This window comes from Lissotriton vulgaris, chromosome 9 (assembly GCF_964263255.1).
Source record: "Lissotriton vulgaris chromosome 9, aLisVul1.2, whole genome shotgun sequence".
NCBI classification, from domain to species: domain Eukaryota; kingdom Metazoa; phylum Chordata; class Amphibia; order Caudata; family Salamandridae; genus Lissotriton; species Lissotriton vulgaris.
Genome location: NC_141697.1, coordinates 899,493,679 through 899,508,030, shown reverse-complemented (window position 1 = coordinate 899,508,030; position 14,352 = coordinate 899,493,679). Strand labels below are relative to the sequence as shown.

The 14,352-nt window shown below is 45.8% G+C and overlaps 1 protein-coding gene across 2 annotated transcripts in view; it reads right to left on the bottom strand.

The window, feature by feature from the left end:
* The window catches only part of LOC147692464 (RAS guanyl-releasing protein 4-like), a 516,206-nt gene that overhangs the window by 65,292 nt on the left and 436,562 nt on the right, over positions 1-14,352 (bottom strand). For both annotated transcript variants that reach the window (XM_086938673.1, XM_086938674.1), the window contains one exon: positions 7,199-7,345. In XM_086938673.1, the coding sequence (XP_086794799.1) occupies positions 7,199-7,345 (147 nt within the window). The remainder of the gene's footprint in view (positions 1-7,198; positions 7,346-14,352) is intronic.

The following is a 14,352-nucleotide window of genomic DNA, read 5'->3' as shown; positions in this document are numbered from 1 at the left end:
TGTTTGGCCAGTATAGAGTTCAGTTTGTCCTGCATGTCTGAGAGGCAAGTGACTAGTACATAGATTCATCAATCTCAAATTCTGCGATTCCTATATTGCGAGAAAATGCGAATCGCAATGTAGAAATCACAGAATGGGATTCAAGAATAATTGCGATTAAAAAAGCGAATCGCAATCGGCCGCAATCGCCGATTGCGAGTTTCCGAAAATCGCATAAAATTAGCAGAATCGGACGATACCCTTGTTGAAATTGTAGTAGTAGTATAAGCTTTATTCGATTTTAGAACTGGATAAAATCATAAAAGCAATCAACATGTTATACAGTTTCATCATACTTAACATAAAAACAAGCTAAAATTGATATTAAACAATGTCGTTACAATTGCCGAATAGAGACTATTATAACTACAGATGAAAAAATAAAAAGATTATGAAGGATTGGGTACCGTCGGTTAATGGTATATTTTCAGCACCAGAAGCAATTAGATAGTTTAAAACTCCTGAGAAAAATATTATAATACAACTTTGGGACTATGGTTGGTCGTAAGAACAACGTATTTTAAAACAATTTTTAAGAAACATAGCAATACTTTTGGTAGTTGATGCAGTTTCTAGATGTTGTAAAGCCAAAAACGCGGGTTGGCATCTCCTTAGACCTTGGGTCAACAATATTGGCAGTAACCAGCGTTTGCGTGGTAAGTCATAGAACTTACAGAACAGTACTACATGAATGTTAGATTGTTCCGAGATACCATCGCATGGACACCTAGTAATAGAGGAAGACCAGTCTTGTCTCTTCGGAAATGTAAGCAGGCGAAAGAAAGTATTAAATCTAAACCGTGTCAACATATATTTTTCATAGTTGGTCAAGCTATACATTAGATACGGTTGAATACCCTGGTTACATTGAATGCTTAGCAAGTGTCGATTTGAAGCTTTATTGGATTCTTGGGCTAAGCGTAGCTCTCTTAAATGTGACAGACATGTTGTTTTCAGAGACTTTCTTGTGATTCCAGTTAAAAGCAACGGCTCATTAAAATATATAGAAAGGTTCAAATCCCTGAAGGTATCATGTACAAAAGACAGCCACGGAATATTTGACCAATTATGTAAGCCCAGACAGTCTAAAATTAAAGCACAAGTTAAAGAACATTGTTCTGTTGTCGAAATGCGGTGCCACAATAAAATAGGCTGAAGTTTTATATAATCCGCTATGTAGTCCATTCCCAGATCAATATGGCAACCATACGTTGGAGAACGCTGTGAAACAGCCAACAAATAACAGATCAAGGTGTTCTCCACTCTCTGCAAAATGTCGACTGGTACATAGTCCCATACCCCGGCGCCATAGACAGCTACGCTATGGCACTTTGCATAGTATATTTGTAAAAGTTCTTTTGGGGGGGGGGCTTCCCTAGTTTGCGTGCAAACATAATTAGGGCGGATGTAGCTCTTAAAAATAGGAGATGTCTGCTAACAATTGCAGGTTTCCAAGATGAAGCACTATCAAATAATATACCCAAGTAGGGGTATGTTTTAGTGCACTCCAACCTAGATTCTTCAATGGATATCGGTTTATTTTTGGATGTCTTTTTCCCAAAGTGCATAACAAAAGTTTTTTTTATATTAACCTTGAGGTCCAATGAGGCCATAAAATTACAGTAGGAGTTTAACTGTTTTTGGAGTTGCACTGGAGTACGCGCCATAATCACTGCGTCATCCGCATAGAGTAACGCGGGAATAGGGCGACGAACAATAGCAGGTAAGTCCTGGCTCCCTTCTAACATGGCCTTCTCAAGCCCGTTTGTATAGAGGTTAAATAAGAAGGGAGCCAGTACACATCCCTGTCTAACCTCCTTTGTAACAGGGAAGTGATGACTAAGCTCCCCGTTCACTCCAAATCTGACCCTGGCCGTTGCTCCCTGGTACAGCTCACGTAAAAAGCATATTATAGGGAGGTCAACACCGAAAATCGCATAAAATTCGCAGAATCGGACGATACCCTTGTTGAAATTGCGATCTCGCAATTACCGATCTCGCTAATTGCGAGATCGCAAAAACGGGAAGTCGCATTCTGAGCACAGTGATGACATCACAACCAGGAAGTAGACAGGTTCCACCCTCATTCTGCATTATGAGCCTGAAGTGGAAGAAGCATTGCTCAGAACTCCACTCCAGAGTACCTCCAGCTGAAAACCAGGAGACACCCCACTGCAGAACATGTCACAGGAAGCTGCAGGTGAAACTTCCACAGGAAGGAAAAGGAAAATAACATTTTCGGAACAAGAACTTGAATATCTCATAAAGGGAGTGTGCAAGGACCACGACTGCCTTTTTGGGAAGGACTCGAGAAGGGTGCCTGAGGCCGACAAAAGGAGGATTTGGGTGCGCATCCGCGCAAAAGTAAATTCTGTGGGGGTGACCCAGCGCTCTGTGGATGATTTGAAAAAACGGTGGTACGACCTCAGAGGGCGGGCCAAGAAGAGGATCGCAGAGAGGCTGGGTGAGCGTGTCGCAACAGGAGGATGGGAGCCCTCTGTCCCACCCAACACCCCACTTGAGGACCGAGTAGAGGACTCCCTGAATCCCCAGGCATGTGTGGGGGTAACCCAGCTGGACTCCTCCCGACCCACCCAAGATACACAAGGTAAGTGCCATGCAACTGCGACCCTGTCCCCTAACAATGGCCATGACCCCAGATCATCCCATTAGAAACCCCAGTCATGCAGCCAAAACACACCACAAAAGCCCTATTGCATTGTGGGACATGTAGTCTGACCACAATTACCATCTAGCCCCATATAGCGAGACCTGTTCAGTGAGAGTCAATCCTGCAGCGAGTCAGGGAATGGTAGCCTGCATGCATGTAGCAACCTTCAATGTGTAAGATACATGTCATTAACCCCTTCGATGCTCATGACGGAACCGTTCCGTCATGACCACGCCCGTTTGCATTGGGGCCCAGCACAGGGGGGAATCTGGGTAGCATGCATGGGGTTAATCAACGTCCACTTTACATCACAGGTGGCGCTGAAGTACCCAGTACGGATAGCGATGCCCTACAAATTGAAGACATTACTGAGGACACCGAGGGAGACGTACATCCATCCCAACACCCAGGACCATCAGGGCAAGCTGCCGCACCTGCGGTAGTACCACCACCTGCCCCTGTGGACAGTGCCACCTCAGCGCCAACAGGCGCAGCACAACCACAGAGTGTGACTCACACGCCAGTGGGGCTGACAACAACAGCTGCAGCACGCAAACAAACCCGCCGCACTGCCGCTGTGAGGAGCCAGTCCAGCGGACTGGTGAGGGAGCCGCGCAATACTACACAACGCGCTGGCAGGGGGGTGAATGTGCAGGCACCTGGGCTCTCTATTGAGCACCGTATGCTCCACATCCACCAGACACAAGCCCGTCATCTCGCAGCAATACATCTACAGCTCAACAAGACCGCTAGGAATGTTGGACAGCTGTCAGACCGGATGGAGAGGATGACCGCTGCAGTGGAGGCCAACACCCAGGCCATGTATAGCCAGCGGGACGTCAACCGGCGCAGACACCGGCAGCTGCTGACCCGCCTGTCTGCGTACACGTGGTCAAATTATATCATAGGGAATGCGACCTCCCAGCTCTCACGACGCTCCTTGGCCATGCAAGTGCAAATGGTCCAGTGCTGCCAGCATGTCGCAAGAGCACTGGAGCAAGTGACCACTGCAGTGCAGGGTATGCAGGCAACTGGCCATGGCCAGGCGGGTGGGGGGGTGACACTAGTGAGGCTAATTCAAGCCACAGTAGCCAATCCGTGCCACTGGTGATAGCACCCCGCCGCAGCACCAGGCCCTCTGCTGCCTCACAGGCAAATCCGGAGGAAGAGCTGGAAAGAAGATTGGGAGCGTCTGCCCGGAGGCGCCATTGAACAGTTGTATAGTACCATGAAGGGCCATGCTGCTGAGACAAGCATGCCCTCCTCAAATACATGGGACATATGACTCAATATGGCTCTCATGTTACTGTGTGAGAAATTCCCACTTTATTGTGCAAAAAACAATAACAAATATTCTGTTAAACTTAATCTGACTCATATCATTATTTCTATTGTCATGCATGAGTGAAGTGTTGGGTGTGGGGAGTGGATGCACTAGAAACAGTTAATGGTGATTTGGTTGCGGCGCCTGTGTCCTTCTGCAGGATTCTCCCCGCGTGCATGACGCACATGTGCAGGTGGTCGGTTGTCCCCTTCCGACTCACTGCCAGAGATCTCTACAGGTATCCTGCGCTTGGTAGCAATGTTGTGGAGGATTGCATACACGGCCACGAGGCGGCAGCAGACCTCAGGCTCGTATTTGATGGCCCGACCAGTCCTGTGAAGTATGCGGAATCTGCTCTTTCAAAAGGCCAAATGTCCTCTCAATGCAATTTCTTGTGCGTATGTGTGCAGCATTGTAACGCCATTGCTGTGGTGTTGCAGGGTTGAGGTATGAGGTGAGGAGGTACTCACGGAGAGCGTAGGCGCTGTCACCTAAATGATAGGAGCAGAGGGTGAGTGCCTGTTCTGCGCAGCTACATGATCACAGTGTACTATTTGGGGGCATGTGTACTTACCTAGTAGGTGTCCTTCGCCAAAGTCTCCCCTGGCCAGTCGTGTGTGAATGCTGCTGTGCCGGAATATGAAGGAGTCATGTGTGCTCCCCGGGTACTGTTCCACTATGTCCGTGATGAAAGTCTTAGCGTTGCAGGCCATCTGGATATTGAGGGAGTGGTAGGACTTGCGGTTGCGGTACATGTATTCCGTTTGTGCTGGTGGGCAGATGTGGATGTGGGTACAGTCAATCCATCCTATTACATGTGGGAATTGCGCAACGTTGTAGAATTGAAGCTTGGTCTCATTCAAGTCCTGTTGGCTGGTCGGGAATGAGATGTAGTGGTGTAGCCGGGTCAGCATAGCCTCCAGGAAACTCCTTAGGCAGCGGGACATGGTGCTCTGGGATATCCCCCCTGCAACAGCGACTATCCCCTGGAATCTTCCGGAGGCCAGTAGGTGCAGGCTGCACAAGACCTGGACATGTGTGGGCACGGCATAGGTCCTCCTTGTTGGGTGCTGTATCAGGGGGTCTAGGTCCCGGATCAGCTTGATGATCATTGCCCCATTCAGGCGGTACTTAGAGTAAATTTGCTCTGCAGTTTGGCCCAGAAGGGTGACCCGCTGCCCGAATATTCGCTCCTGGATCCTACGTCTGTTCCGTGCTGCAGCCTGGAGCCTTCGCCGCCTGACCACCATGTAGAGTCCTGGCATTGTGAGAGTCCTCATGCTCCTACTGTGATTCCTTAAGTGTGTTTGTTCAGGTCTGCACCTGTGGCTCGTTAGATTTAAAAAACATTTTTTTCCTTCATGGTTACCACCTGCTTTTGCTTCTTCTTAAATTGCGCCTCGCAAATAGCGATTTTCCGATTTTTCGGTAATTGCGAGTTTTCATGAATTGCGTTTGCGATTATTTAGGGAAATCGCACAATAAATCGCAGAATCCATGGATTCTCGCTATTTCCGATTCGCTATAGGGGTTCCTCCTAGATTCTTCGATTTATTTTGCGATTTCGCTATTTTAATTTTGCGAATTCGCAATTTCTGTGTTTTTCACATCATGAATAGCTTTTCTGTTAATTGCGATCGCAATAGCTAATTCGCAGATATTGCGATCGCAATTTTGCTTGATGAATCTATGTGTAGGTCCTTTTTTGGTTAGCAGAGGAGGGTCAATTCTTTTCTAGTTGGCCATTTCTGCATTTGGTAGCCTGGTTGGGACAATTCAGGTCACATGTGGCTGTTGTTTGTTCTTGCTTTTCCTGTACCACCAGGATTTAAGGTCTCTCTAGGACTCAAACAGGTCCGTTCTCTTCATGTGTTCTGTTAGTTTGAGTGACAGGTCTCTTCACCCGGGTACCTCGCCACCTGCTGCACACCTACAGGGGCACATGGCCCCCCTCTTAGAATTTCACCACCCATCATCAGGTTCAGCCACATGGGTTTGCCCTTAACAACAGGTATTTGCAGGTATTTTTCCCGTCATATCATTAAGAGCCCCCTTGGCAGCATCAGGTGAGACGACACATCACATGTCTCTCTGGTCCACGTTAGGCCTTGCTATATTCATACTCGGCCATGAGCACTTGTGAGAGTGTGCAAAGATAGTAATTATGGTGCTTGTTTTGCCATTCTATTGCCCTCCTGGGGTTGATAAACGTGATCCTCATGCGAGCTCTTGTGTCTGAATATACATTTAGGCCGTCCCAGACACAATTGTTGTCTTCCACTATGCATCCCTGGCTTAGGGCTCCCATGTATTCATCCAAATACAATTAATCATTTAAGCAGGACGCTGCCCACACCTTAGCCCGATCTCATTAACTCTGTGGGCGGTGTGCAGCCAGCCCCCCCCTACCCCCCACCCCAGCAAAACTAGCAGGTCCCAGCAGCCACATGCTGAGTTGAGAGGCCACCGGTGATCGTACACTGAGGTCCGGGCTCCGAAGTGAGCTGCTCTGGCCAATACGCCGCACCTCTCTCTCCCACCGCCTACCCTATAACCACTTGTGGCGTCTTAGTGTATATGCAGGCACACTTGGACCATACTGCAAGGTATCTGCGTTAAGATCAGGATACTTTTTAATCAGGAAGGAGTCCCTTCCTGCACAAACACTATCCTTTGAGTCTATTTCCCCTTTGTATGTGTGCTGCAGAATGCAGCACACATACAAAGGGGAAATAACAGAGAAATAAAGATATTTCTCCTCATTACGACAGCCTCAGGCAGGTGCACAAACCCATGTCTACAAGCCTTTTGTAGATATTAGTTTGCTTCACAATCCATGGGTGGATGCAATGGAACGCCCATGCACCACCCATGGAATGCCTACCTGATGGAATGCAACACAGTGTACTGTTTCATAACTTTTTTTAACCAAAGCGACACAAATTTGCCTTCACAATGATTTGCAAATATCACAGAGGATTTTGAGCGAGGTCTGCATCAAAAAAGTGACGCAAACCCAAAGCAAAATCTTGTAAAATCTGGCCGCTAATCTTTATCCCTACTGTTTTTGGTTAATGTTTCTATTTTGTGACGGTTTCAATTGACTGTAGAAATAAATAAGCAACCCCACTCCCTGAGCTCCCAAACACCCCCCTGGATCTTACCTGAGCTGAGATGTTTGCAGGTGACTGGTGTCCCTGGGTGGGGCGTTAAGGGACCCGGTGTGCAGGGCCCCTCTTGAGGTTTAAATCTCTTTTTACACTCAGCTGTCATGTGGTCCTTGCATTGCTTGAGCCAATTTGTGCCGCATTCTAGAGATACACAAAAACAGAATCGGAGCAAAATGTAAGCATCCTCCTCAAAATCTCCTCTGCTCTCAAATAAACGAATGCCTGTCCCTTATGCATCTGTGTCATCCTTGCTTTAGGTAGTGTTTACTTGCTTGCATTAGTGCCCATAGTTTGCTATGCTGCTGCACCCCAGTCCTCAATGGTGTCTGTATGAAAAAGCCTCTTCTTGAATGTCAGTTCCAATTTTCTTTAATTGATGCTGTTGGGTGTGGGCGTTTTACACTGGGTTCCTGCTACCCAAGCCATAGTGTCTATGCTCTGACCCCTAAAAACATTTTAAATTGGTTAAAAACTCGGACTGGAAAATGTAACTTACCTATAAGCCCCTAGTATATGGCAACCCATGTACCCAGGTCCTGTAGGCTAAATGTCACAAGTCGACTGCAGCACCTATTGTGCCACCACTAGAGTGATCATGTACAACATGGCCTTAGGCCTGCCACAGCAGCTTAAGTGTGCAGTTTCAAAAATGCCAATTCGACATGGCAAAATAACCCTTTTCCAGGACTAAACATTCATTTTTAATATTTAAGTCACCCCTAAAGTAGGCCCTACATGCTAAAAGGGAAGGGTGCATTATAATTAAATAGGAGGACATATGTACTTAAATTTTACATGTCCTGGCAGTGAAAAGTCACCAAACTAGTTTTTCACTGTGGCAAGACAGGCTCCTCCATAGAAAAACAATGGGTTACATTATAACACCTTATAATGCAGTTTGGAACCAGCTAGAAAAATTATTCAAGGACTCATTTGTATCAGTAATTTAAAATCCAAACAACTGCTCAAGTGGGATTTCAATTTACTATTTTGAAAATGCTCTGTTAGAATGTTGCCATTTTCCCACCTAAGCTAAATTTGTCTTTCTGCCAGTGTTCAGTGCCACCCGACTGTTAGTGGCTCTCCTGTGTTGAGATTTGCATTGCTACTAGACAGTGGACAAAGAACTTGAGTGGGGGGAGATGCTTTTTCCCCCACACAGGATGCCCGTCCTGGCTAATCCCATTAATTTATTTAAACTTCAAACGGTACCTAGCCAGTCACAGGCAGATATAGGTCACAACTTGGTCTTCCCCCTTTAATGTCCTACTAGTCAGCCAGGCACCAAAACCAGTGGGAAGGGCTGCACAACAACCAGCTTTTAATGACCACAGGGAGGGTTTACCCTTTATCATAGCAGCCACACCTCTGGGTGGGCATGGGGATCTCTGCAGAAGGGAAGAAGGGCCACATGTACGACCCGTTTTTGCCTGCACAAATGGGTTTGTGACCCGTTTGCGCATGCAAAAACCTCTTGGGCCATGTACAAAGCCTATTTGGCGAGTCGCAATTTATTTGCGACTCGCTAAATAGGTTTTGCGACTCGCTATTAAAAGGGGCGTTCCCTTCCTAATAGCGACCGCAAAGCCATGTACCAATGTTTTGTGACCGCAATTGCAGTCGCAAAACACTCACAAATTACCACCCTCTTCAAGAGGGTGGTAGTGAAGTCACAAATGGGAAGGGGGCCCCAGGGGAACTCTTCCCCTTTGTGACTAACTCTGAAAATATTTTTTAAGGCCAGGCAGTGGTCCCAGTTTCTTTTCAGGAAAATGGGCTGCATTCAACAGGAAAAAACTGTTGGTCCCAGACATGGTGATCTGCTGAGCCTAGCAGGCCACCATACCTGGGAGGGCAATGGGTTCGCAAATTACGAGTGGCTCATTAATATTCATGAGCCTCGCATTTTCTCGGACACTGTTGTACATCCCAATTTGCGACTCGCAACTGCGACGCAACTTTCGAGGCGCAAATTGGGTGGTTGTACATCTGGCCCGGAATGCTTTGCCAAATGGTTTTAAGTAGAGAGTGTCACTGTGTGATAGTATACAGTAAAACACACAGGAACTGTTCTAAAAGTGGATTGGGGCACCCCTGGGAATGGTTAGGAGATGGCCATGAGTTTCCCCCACCCACAGACAGGAACAGGGCATAAATGTGGCACCTTCAGTACCCCCTTACAAACACATCTGGGCCTGTGGAAGACAGAAGAAGGGCTGCCCCTGCTGTTGAAGCTGTGCAGAGAGACCCCAAGGGCTAGACCTGCACCAATTTTGTTCCTAGAACTGAGAAGTGGACTCTAAGGGTCAGTTGTCTGACCTCCTGGTAATCTACGGGGACATAAAATCTGCAAGGAGCTGACATTCTTGAAGCACCCTGATGGCTTCCTGGAGTGAGTTCTGATTCCCAAGTGGAGTCTCTGGGGTCATGGGACCCTTGGATGATCCTAAAAGCTGAGACTTAAAAACTTTTTTTTAGTACTGTTTGCCTGGAGATCCAACAGAAGACTGGGACCAAGCTGCCAAGCCAGAAAAAACAGCAATGAACCCACACCGCCATGTCCAGGGTCTAGAGATCGGGGGAATAACAAGTATCTACTTGCACCTACATAGGTGAACCACTTACGAACTTTCAGTAATTCTTTGAACTTAGGGCACTTCACATACCAGAGTGCTTAGGGGCGACCCGGAGGCTAGTGGTGTGCGGTCCATTGCTGTTTTTTCTACATAAGGGCTCCCATGAGCCTCCCAAGCTGACGAGCTTCTGGACGACGCACCTGCGTGCTGCGCAACAAGGCCCGTGACGGTTACGAGGCGGCCTTCTCTTCCACCCCTATTGACTTTCTCTACTGATGAGGGAAGATATCCCGAAACCCGGGCCATGTCCTGGGTCTCGAGATCGGGGGACTAACAAGTATCTACTTGCACCTACATAGATGAACCACTAACGAACTTTCAGTAATTCTTCGAACTTCAGGCACTTCACATACCAGAGTGCTTAGGGGCGACCCGGAGGAGTGGCTAGCGGTGTGCTGTCCATTGCTGTTATTTCTACATAAGGGCTCCCATGAGCCTCCCAAGCTGACGAGCTTCTGGACCACGGACCTGTGTGCTGGGCAACAAGGCCTGTGGCGGTTACGAGGCGGCCTTCTCTTCCACCCCTATTGACTTTCTCTACTGATGAGGGAAGATATCCCGAAACCCGGGCCATGTCCCGGGTCTAGAGATCGGGGGAATAACAAGTATCTACTTGCACCTACATAGGTGAACCACTTACGAACTTTCAGTAATTCTTTGAACTTCAGACACTTCACATACCAGAGTGCTTAGGCGCAACCCCGAGGAGTGGCTAGCGGTGTGCGGTCCTTTGCTGTTTTTTCAACCTGCCAAGTCAAACTGATGAAGCTGCATTGCATTCAGGCCAAAGATTCAGGTTGTTCCTGTTCAGAGATTTTCCATAGCAGTATATCAGTTTCAGCAGGACATCGAAGAGAAGGTATCCGGCCAAATGTAGACCTTTTTGACTATAGATGGTAAACTTTCTGAATGGGTTGGACCAGGTCTCCATATCTGACCTGTGCTCCATCACGTTGACCTTGACCTTTGACTTTGATCCGGTGTAGTGCAACTGGTTGCTGTGGTTGGTGCATTGGGTTTTTTGGCACTTAAACTTAATTCAAAATGAATACATCCTGTTCCCCTTATTGGAGTTTTGTTGTTTTTGGGGTCTATTTGTTCATTGAACTCTTCTCTATTTTTATAAATTGGAGTGGAATTTTTATTGTGTTGTGTTTTCTACTTTTTAACTGTTTTGGTGCGGATAAATGCTTTACACATTTCTCCCAAGTTAAGTCTGTCTGCTTAGAGCTACATCTACAAAGAGTTGAGCTAAGGTTTACATTATTGGGAGTTAACCTGACATAGAACAGAATTATATCAATATTACTAAAGCCAGCTCCATGTGATAACTGTCCACTTATAATCCTGAGCACATTGTTCAATCGGCTATCTTCACATGTCCCAATTGTGCCTCCTCTCTGCCGTTTATTAACAACAAAGTGCGCGCCATTTCTTGTAATAATATCAACACCAGTAAAATCATTATTGAACTTATTAATGTTAGATCTCTGGGTAAACATAGACAAGAAATTCATGATTTAATAATTGATAAAAACATAGATACGCTATTTATAACTGAAACATGGATGGACGCGGAATCCGACCCTGATTTAGTGGTAGCTATACCTGCAGGGTACTCAGTCCATCGACTTGACAGACAGGGAAAAAAAGGATGCGGTCTAGCGGTTGTTACGCGGGATCACTTCCCTGTTAGAATATTTCCAATTTCGTCTAAAAGTTGTGAAGCATGTCAATTTTCCATCAAGGTTACACCCTCATACAATCTGAAGGGAGTGCTCATGTATAGACCGCCAGGTTCGCGATCTATGTTTCTAGCTAATCTTCACTCGCTCATTGAATCTTTGGTGACTGAGGACTCTTTTATGGTGTTGGGAGACCTGAACTTTCACTTAGAAAAACAGGATGATGCGGATTCCCAAACATTAAAGGGAGATTTGGAAAGCTTGGGGCTGGTTCAACTGGTGAACGCCCCAACTCATGAGGCTGGCCATACGCTGGATGGCATTTTTACTAACATACAAGGCATAACCATTCTGGATGTTTTACCGGTCACTTGGTCTGATAGCTCTGTTATTCTCAGCGCCCTCTCAATTCTTACTTTGACCCCAACCAAACCAGCCCATTTAACTCAGGAGCCTTTTAGGGTCTGGAGGGACATAGATAATGTAGCTTTTTCTTTTTTGTGTTGAAATTTTTTATTGAAAAATGCAGATGGAAATTCATATGCATATACAAATGGGAGAGTACATCAGAAGGAATTGATAAATAAAACATAGTACATGTGAGAACATTGGACGAAAGATATGCCATAAGCAAGAAAAAATAGCAATGATTCCATGATTTAGAAGGTGATGAAGCAAGAAGTATGTGAGAAAAAATATAAGATAAGAGAAGAAAAGAGAGAAGAAAATAGAAAAGGAAAGAAAGGAAAAGGAGAGAGCAAAGAAGGAAAGAAAAGAAAAAAGAAAAGGAAGAAGAACCCCAGAGTAACAAAACCGATTAAGAAGGAAGATAGAAGCAGAGGAAATGGAAGGAGACGGAAGACAAGCAAAAGAGTAGCAAAAGGAGGATGCTGAATGGGATAGAATTAAGAAGGAATGGTAGTCGTAGTAGAGGAAGTAGAGGAGACAGAGTCGTTATCTACTGTGGTGTCCAGGAATGGGGACCAGATTTGAAGAAAGATGGAAGCCTGATCCTGCAGACTATAGATGATATGTTCATGAGAAGCCGTTTGTACCATTGCCACCAACCATTCTTCCTGAGAAGGAGACAAGGGAGACTTCCAATGACGCAAGATACAAATTTTAGCCGTAGCCAAAGCAATATGGAGAAGGCGAACCTGTGGCTTGGAGAACCTCGGAAGGTCACGAAAATCGTGTAAAATAATATTTGCAGAAGTAAAGGGCAAAGGCAGCGACATGATGCTAGCCAAAGTCTTACGTATAAAAAGCCAAAATGATCTAGTACGGGCTCATTCACAAATAATGGGCGTAATATCACAACCGGAAGCAGAGCATCTCCAACATAGAGAGTGCGAGAGTAATTTAGCATGATGTAATTTGACTGGGGACCAATGCCATTCATGGAGGATTTTAAAAATACAGAATTTGAGGCGAGCTTCTCGGACACCCTTATGCAATCCTTCTAAGATTTGATCCCATTGAGTATTCGAGTAAGTAACTGACAGACGTGATTGCCACTTCAATTGAAGAGCTTTTGAGAGAGGTTGTGAAAATAAAGGATGCAGGAAAGTCTTATAAAGACCAGAGGTTACACCTTTAAGATTCCCCCATAAATGCAGATATGACAGAATAGGAGAGGCAGATAACAGCGCAGGTGGGGAACCTAGGTGTTTGTTGAGAGCTTGCTGAAGCTGAGAATATTTATAAGATTGTGTGGGTGGTAGGTGGAATTCGTCACTAAGTTGGGGGAAGGATTTAAAATTGTCACCATGAAACAGTTGCTCCAGAGAATGAATGCCAGCTTGCTGCCACGTAGACCAGGATAAAGTACGGCCGCGAATACAAATAGCCGAGTTGAGCCACAGAGGAGCTTTAATATGAAGCCGCGGATTGGATTTAAGTATACGATGACTTCTTTGCCAGGATTTATACATTGCAGATAATACAGGATTTTTAGGGTCAGAGGAGCTGGTACCCTTACCATATAGAAGGGACAAACCGGGGCCAGAGGTCAGTAAGTGGCGTTCGAGTGGGACCCATTGAGGAATGTCTTTAGACTTGGGCAAAAAGAAGGAGAGTTGTGAAAGATGAAGGGCAAGATAATAATGTTCAATAGAGGGAAGACCCAAACCTCCCTGTAATTGGTGGGATTTCAATTTGGCCAAAGTGAGACGTGGTTTAGTCGTACCCCAGATAAATAGTTTAATTTTCGAGTCAATGGACCGAAGAGTGGTTAAGGGAATGTTCAGAGGAAGCATACCCAAAACATACAGAAAGCGTGGTAAGGTAACCATTTTAACCGCCTGAACTCGTCCCCAAAGGGATAAGCCAAGGGCTTTCCATTTGTCAAAGTCTCTTTGCATTTGTACGATTGAAGGAGCTAAATTGTCCACTACAATATTATCCAATCCTCTATTAATGAATATCCCTAGATATTTGAGTCGAGATGGTTGCCAATGAAATGGAAAACCAGAGATAGCATCCTTTGTAGTACCAATGGACATGGGTAGTGCTTCACTCTTATCCCAATTTATCTTATAGCCAGAGAAGGAAGAAAAATCATCAATAACGCAGAGAAGAGCAGGAAGAGAGCAGTGAAGATCAGTAAGTGTGAGAAGAATATCATCCGCATATAAATAAATTTTAGAGTGGCCGATTGGAAGGGGAACACCTACCACAGCATTTGACTGACGTATTGTAGCGGCCAAAGGTTCCATAGCCAAAAGGAAAAGGAGAGGGGAAAGGGGACAACCTTGACGAGTACCCCGTCGAATCGGAAAGGGAGTAGAAAGAAAACCACCACAGTTAACTTGAGCTGATGGGCAAT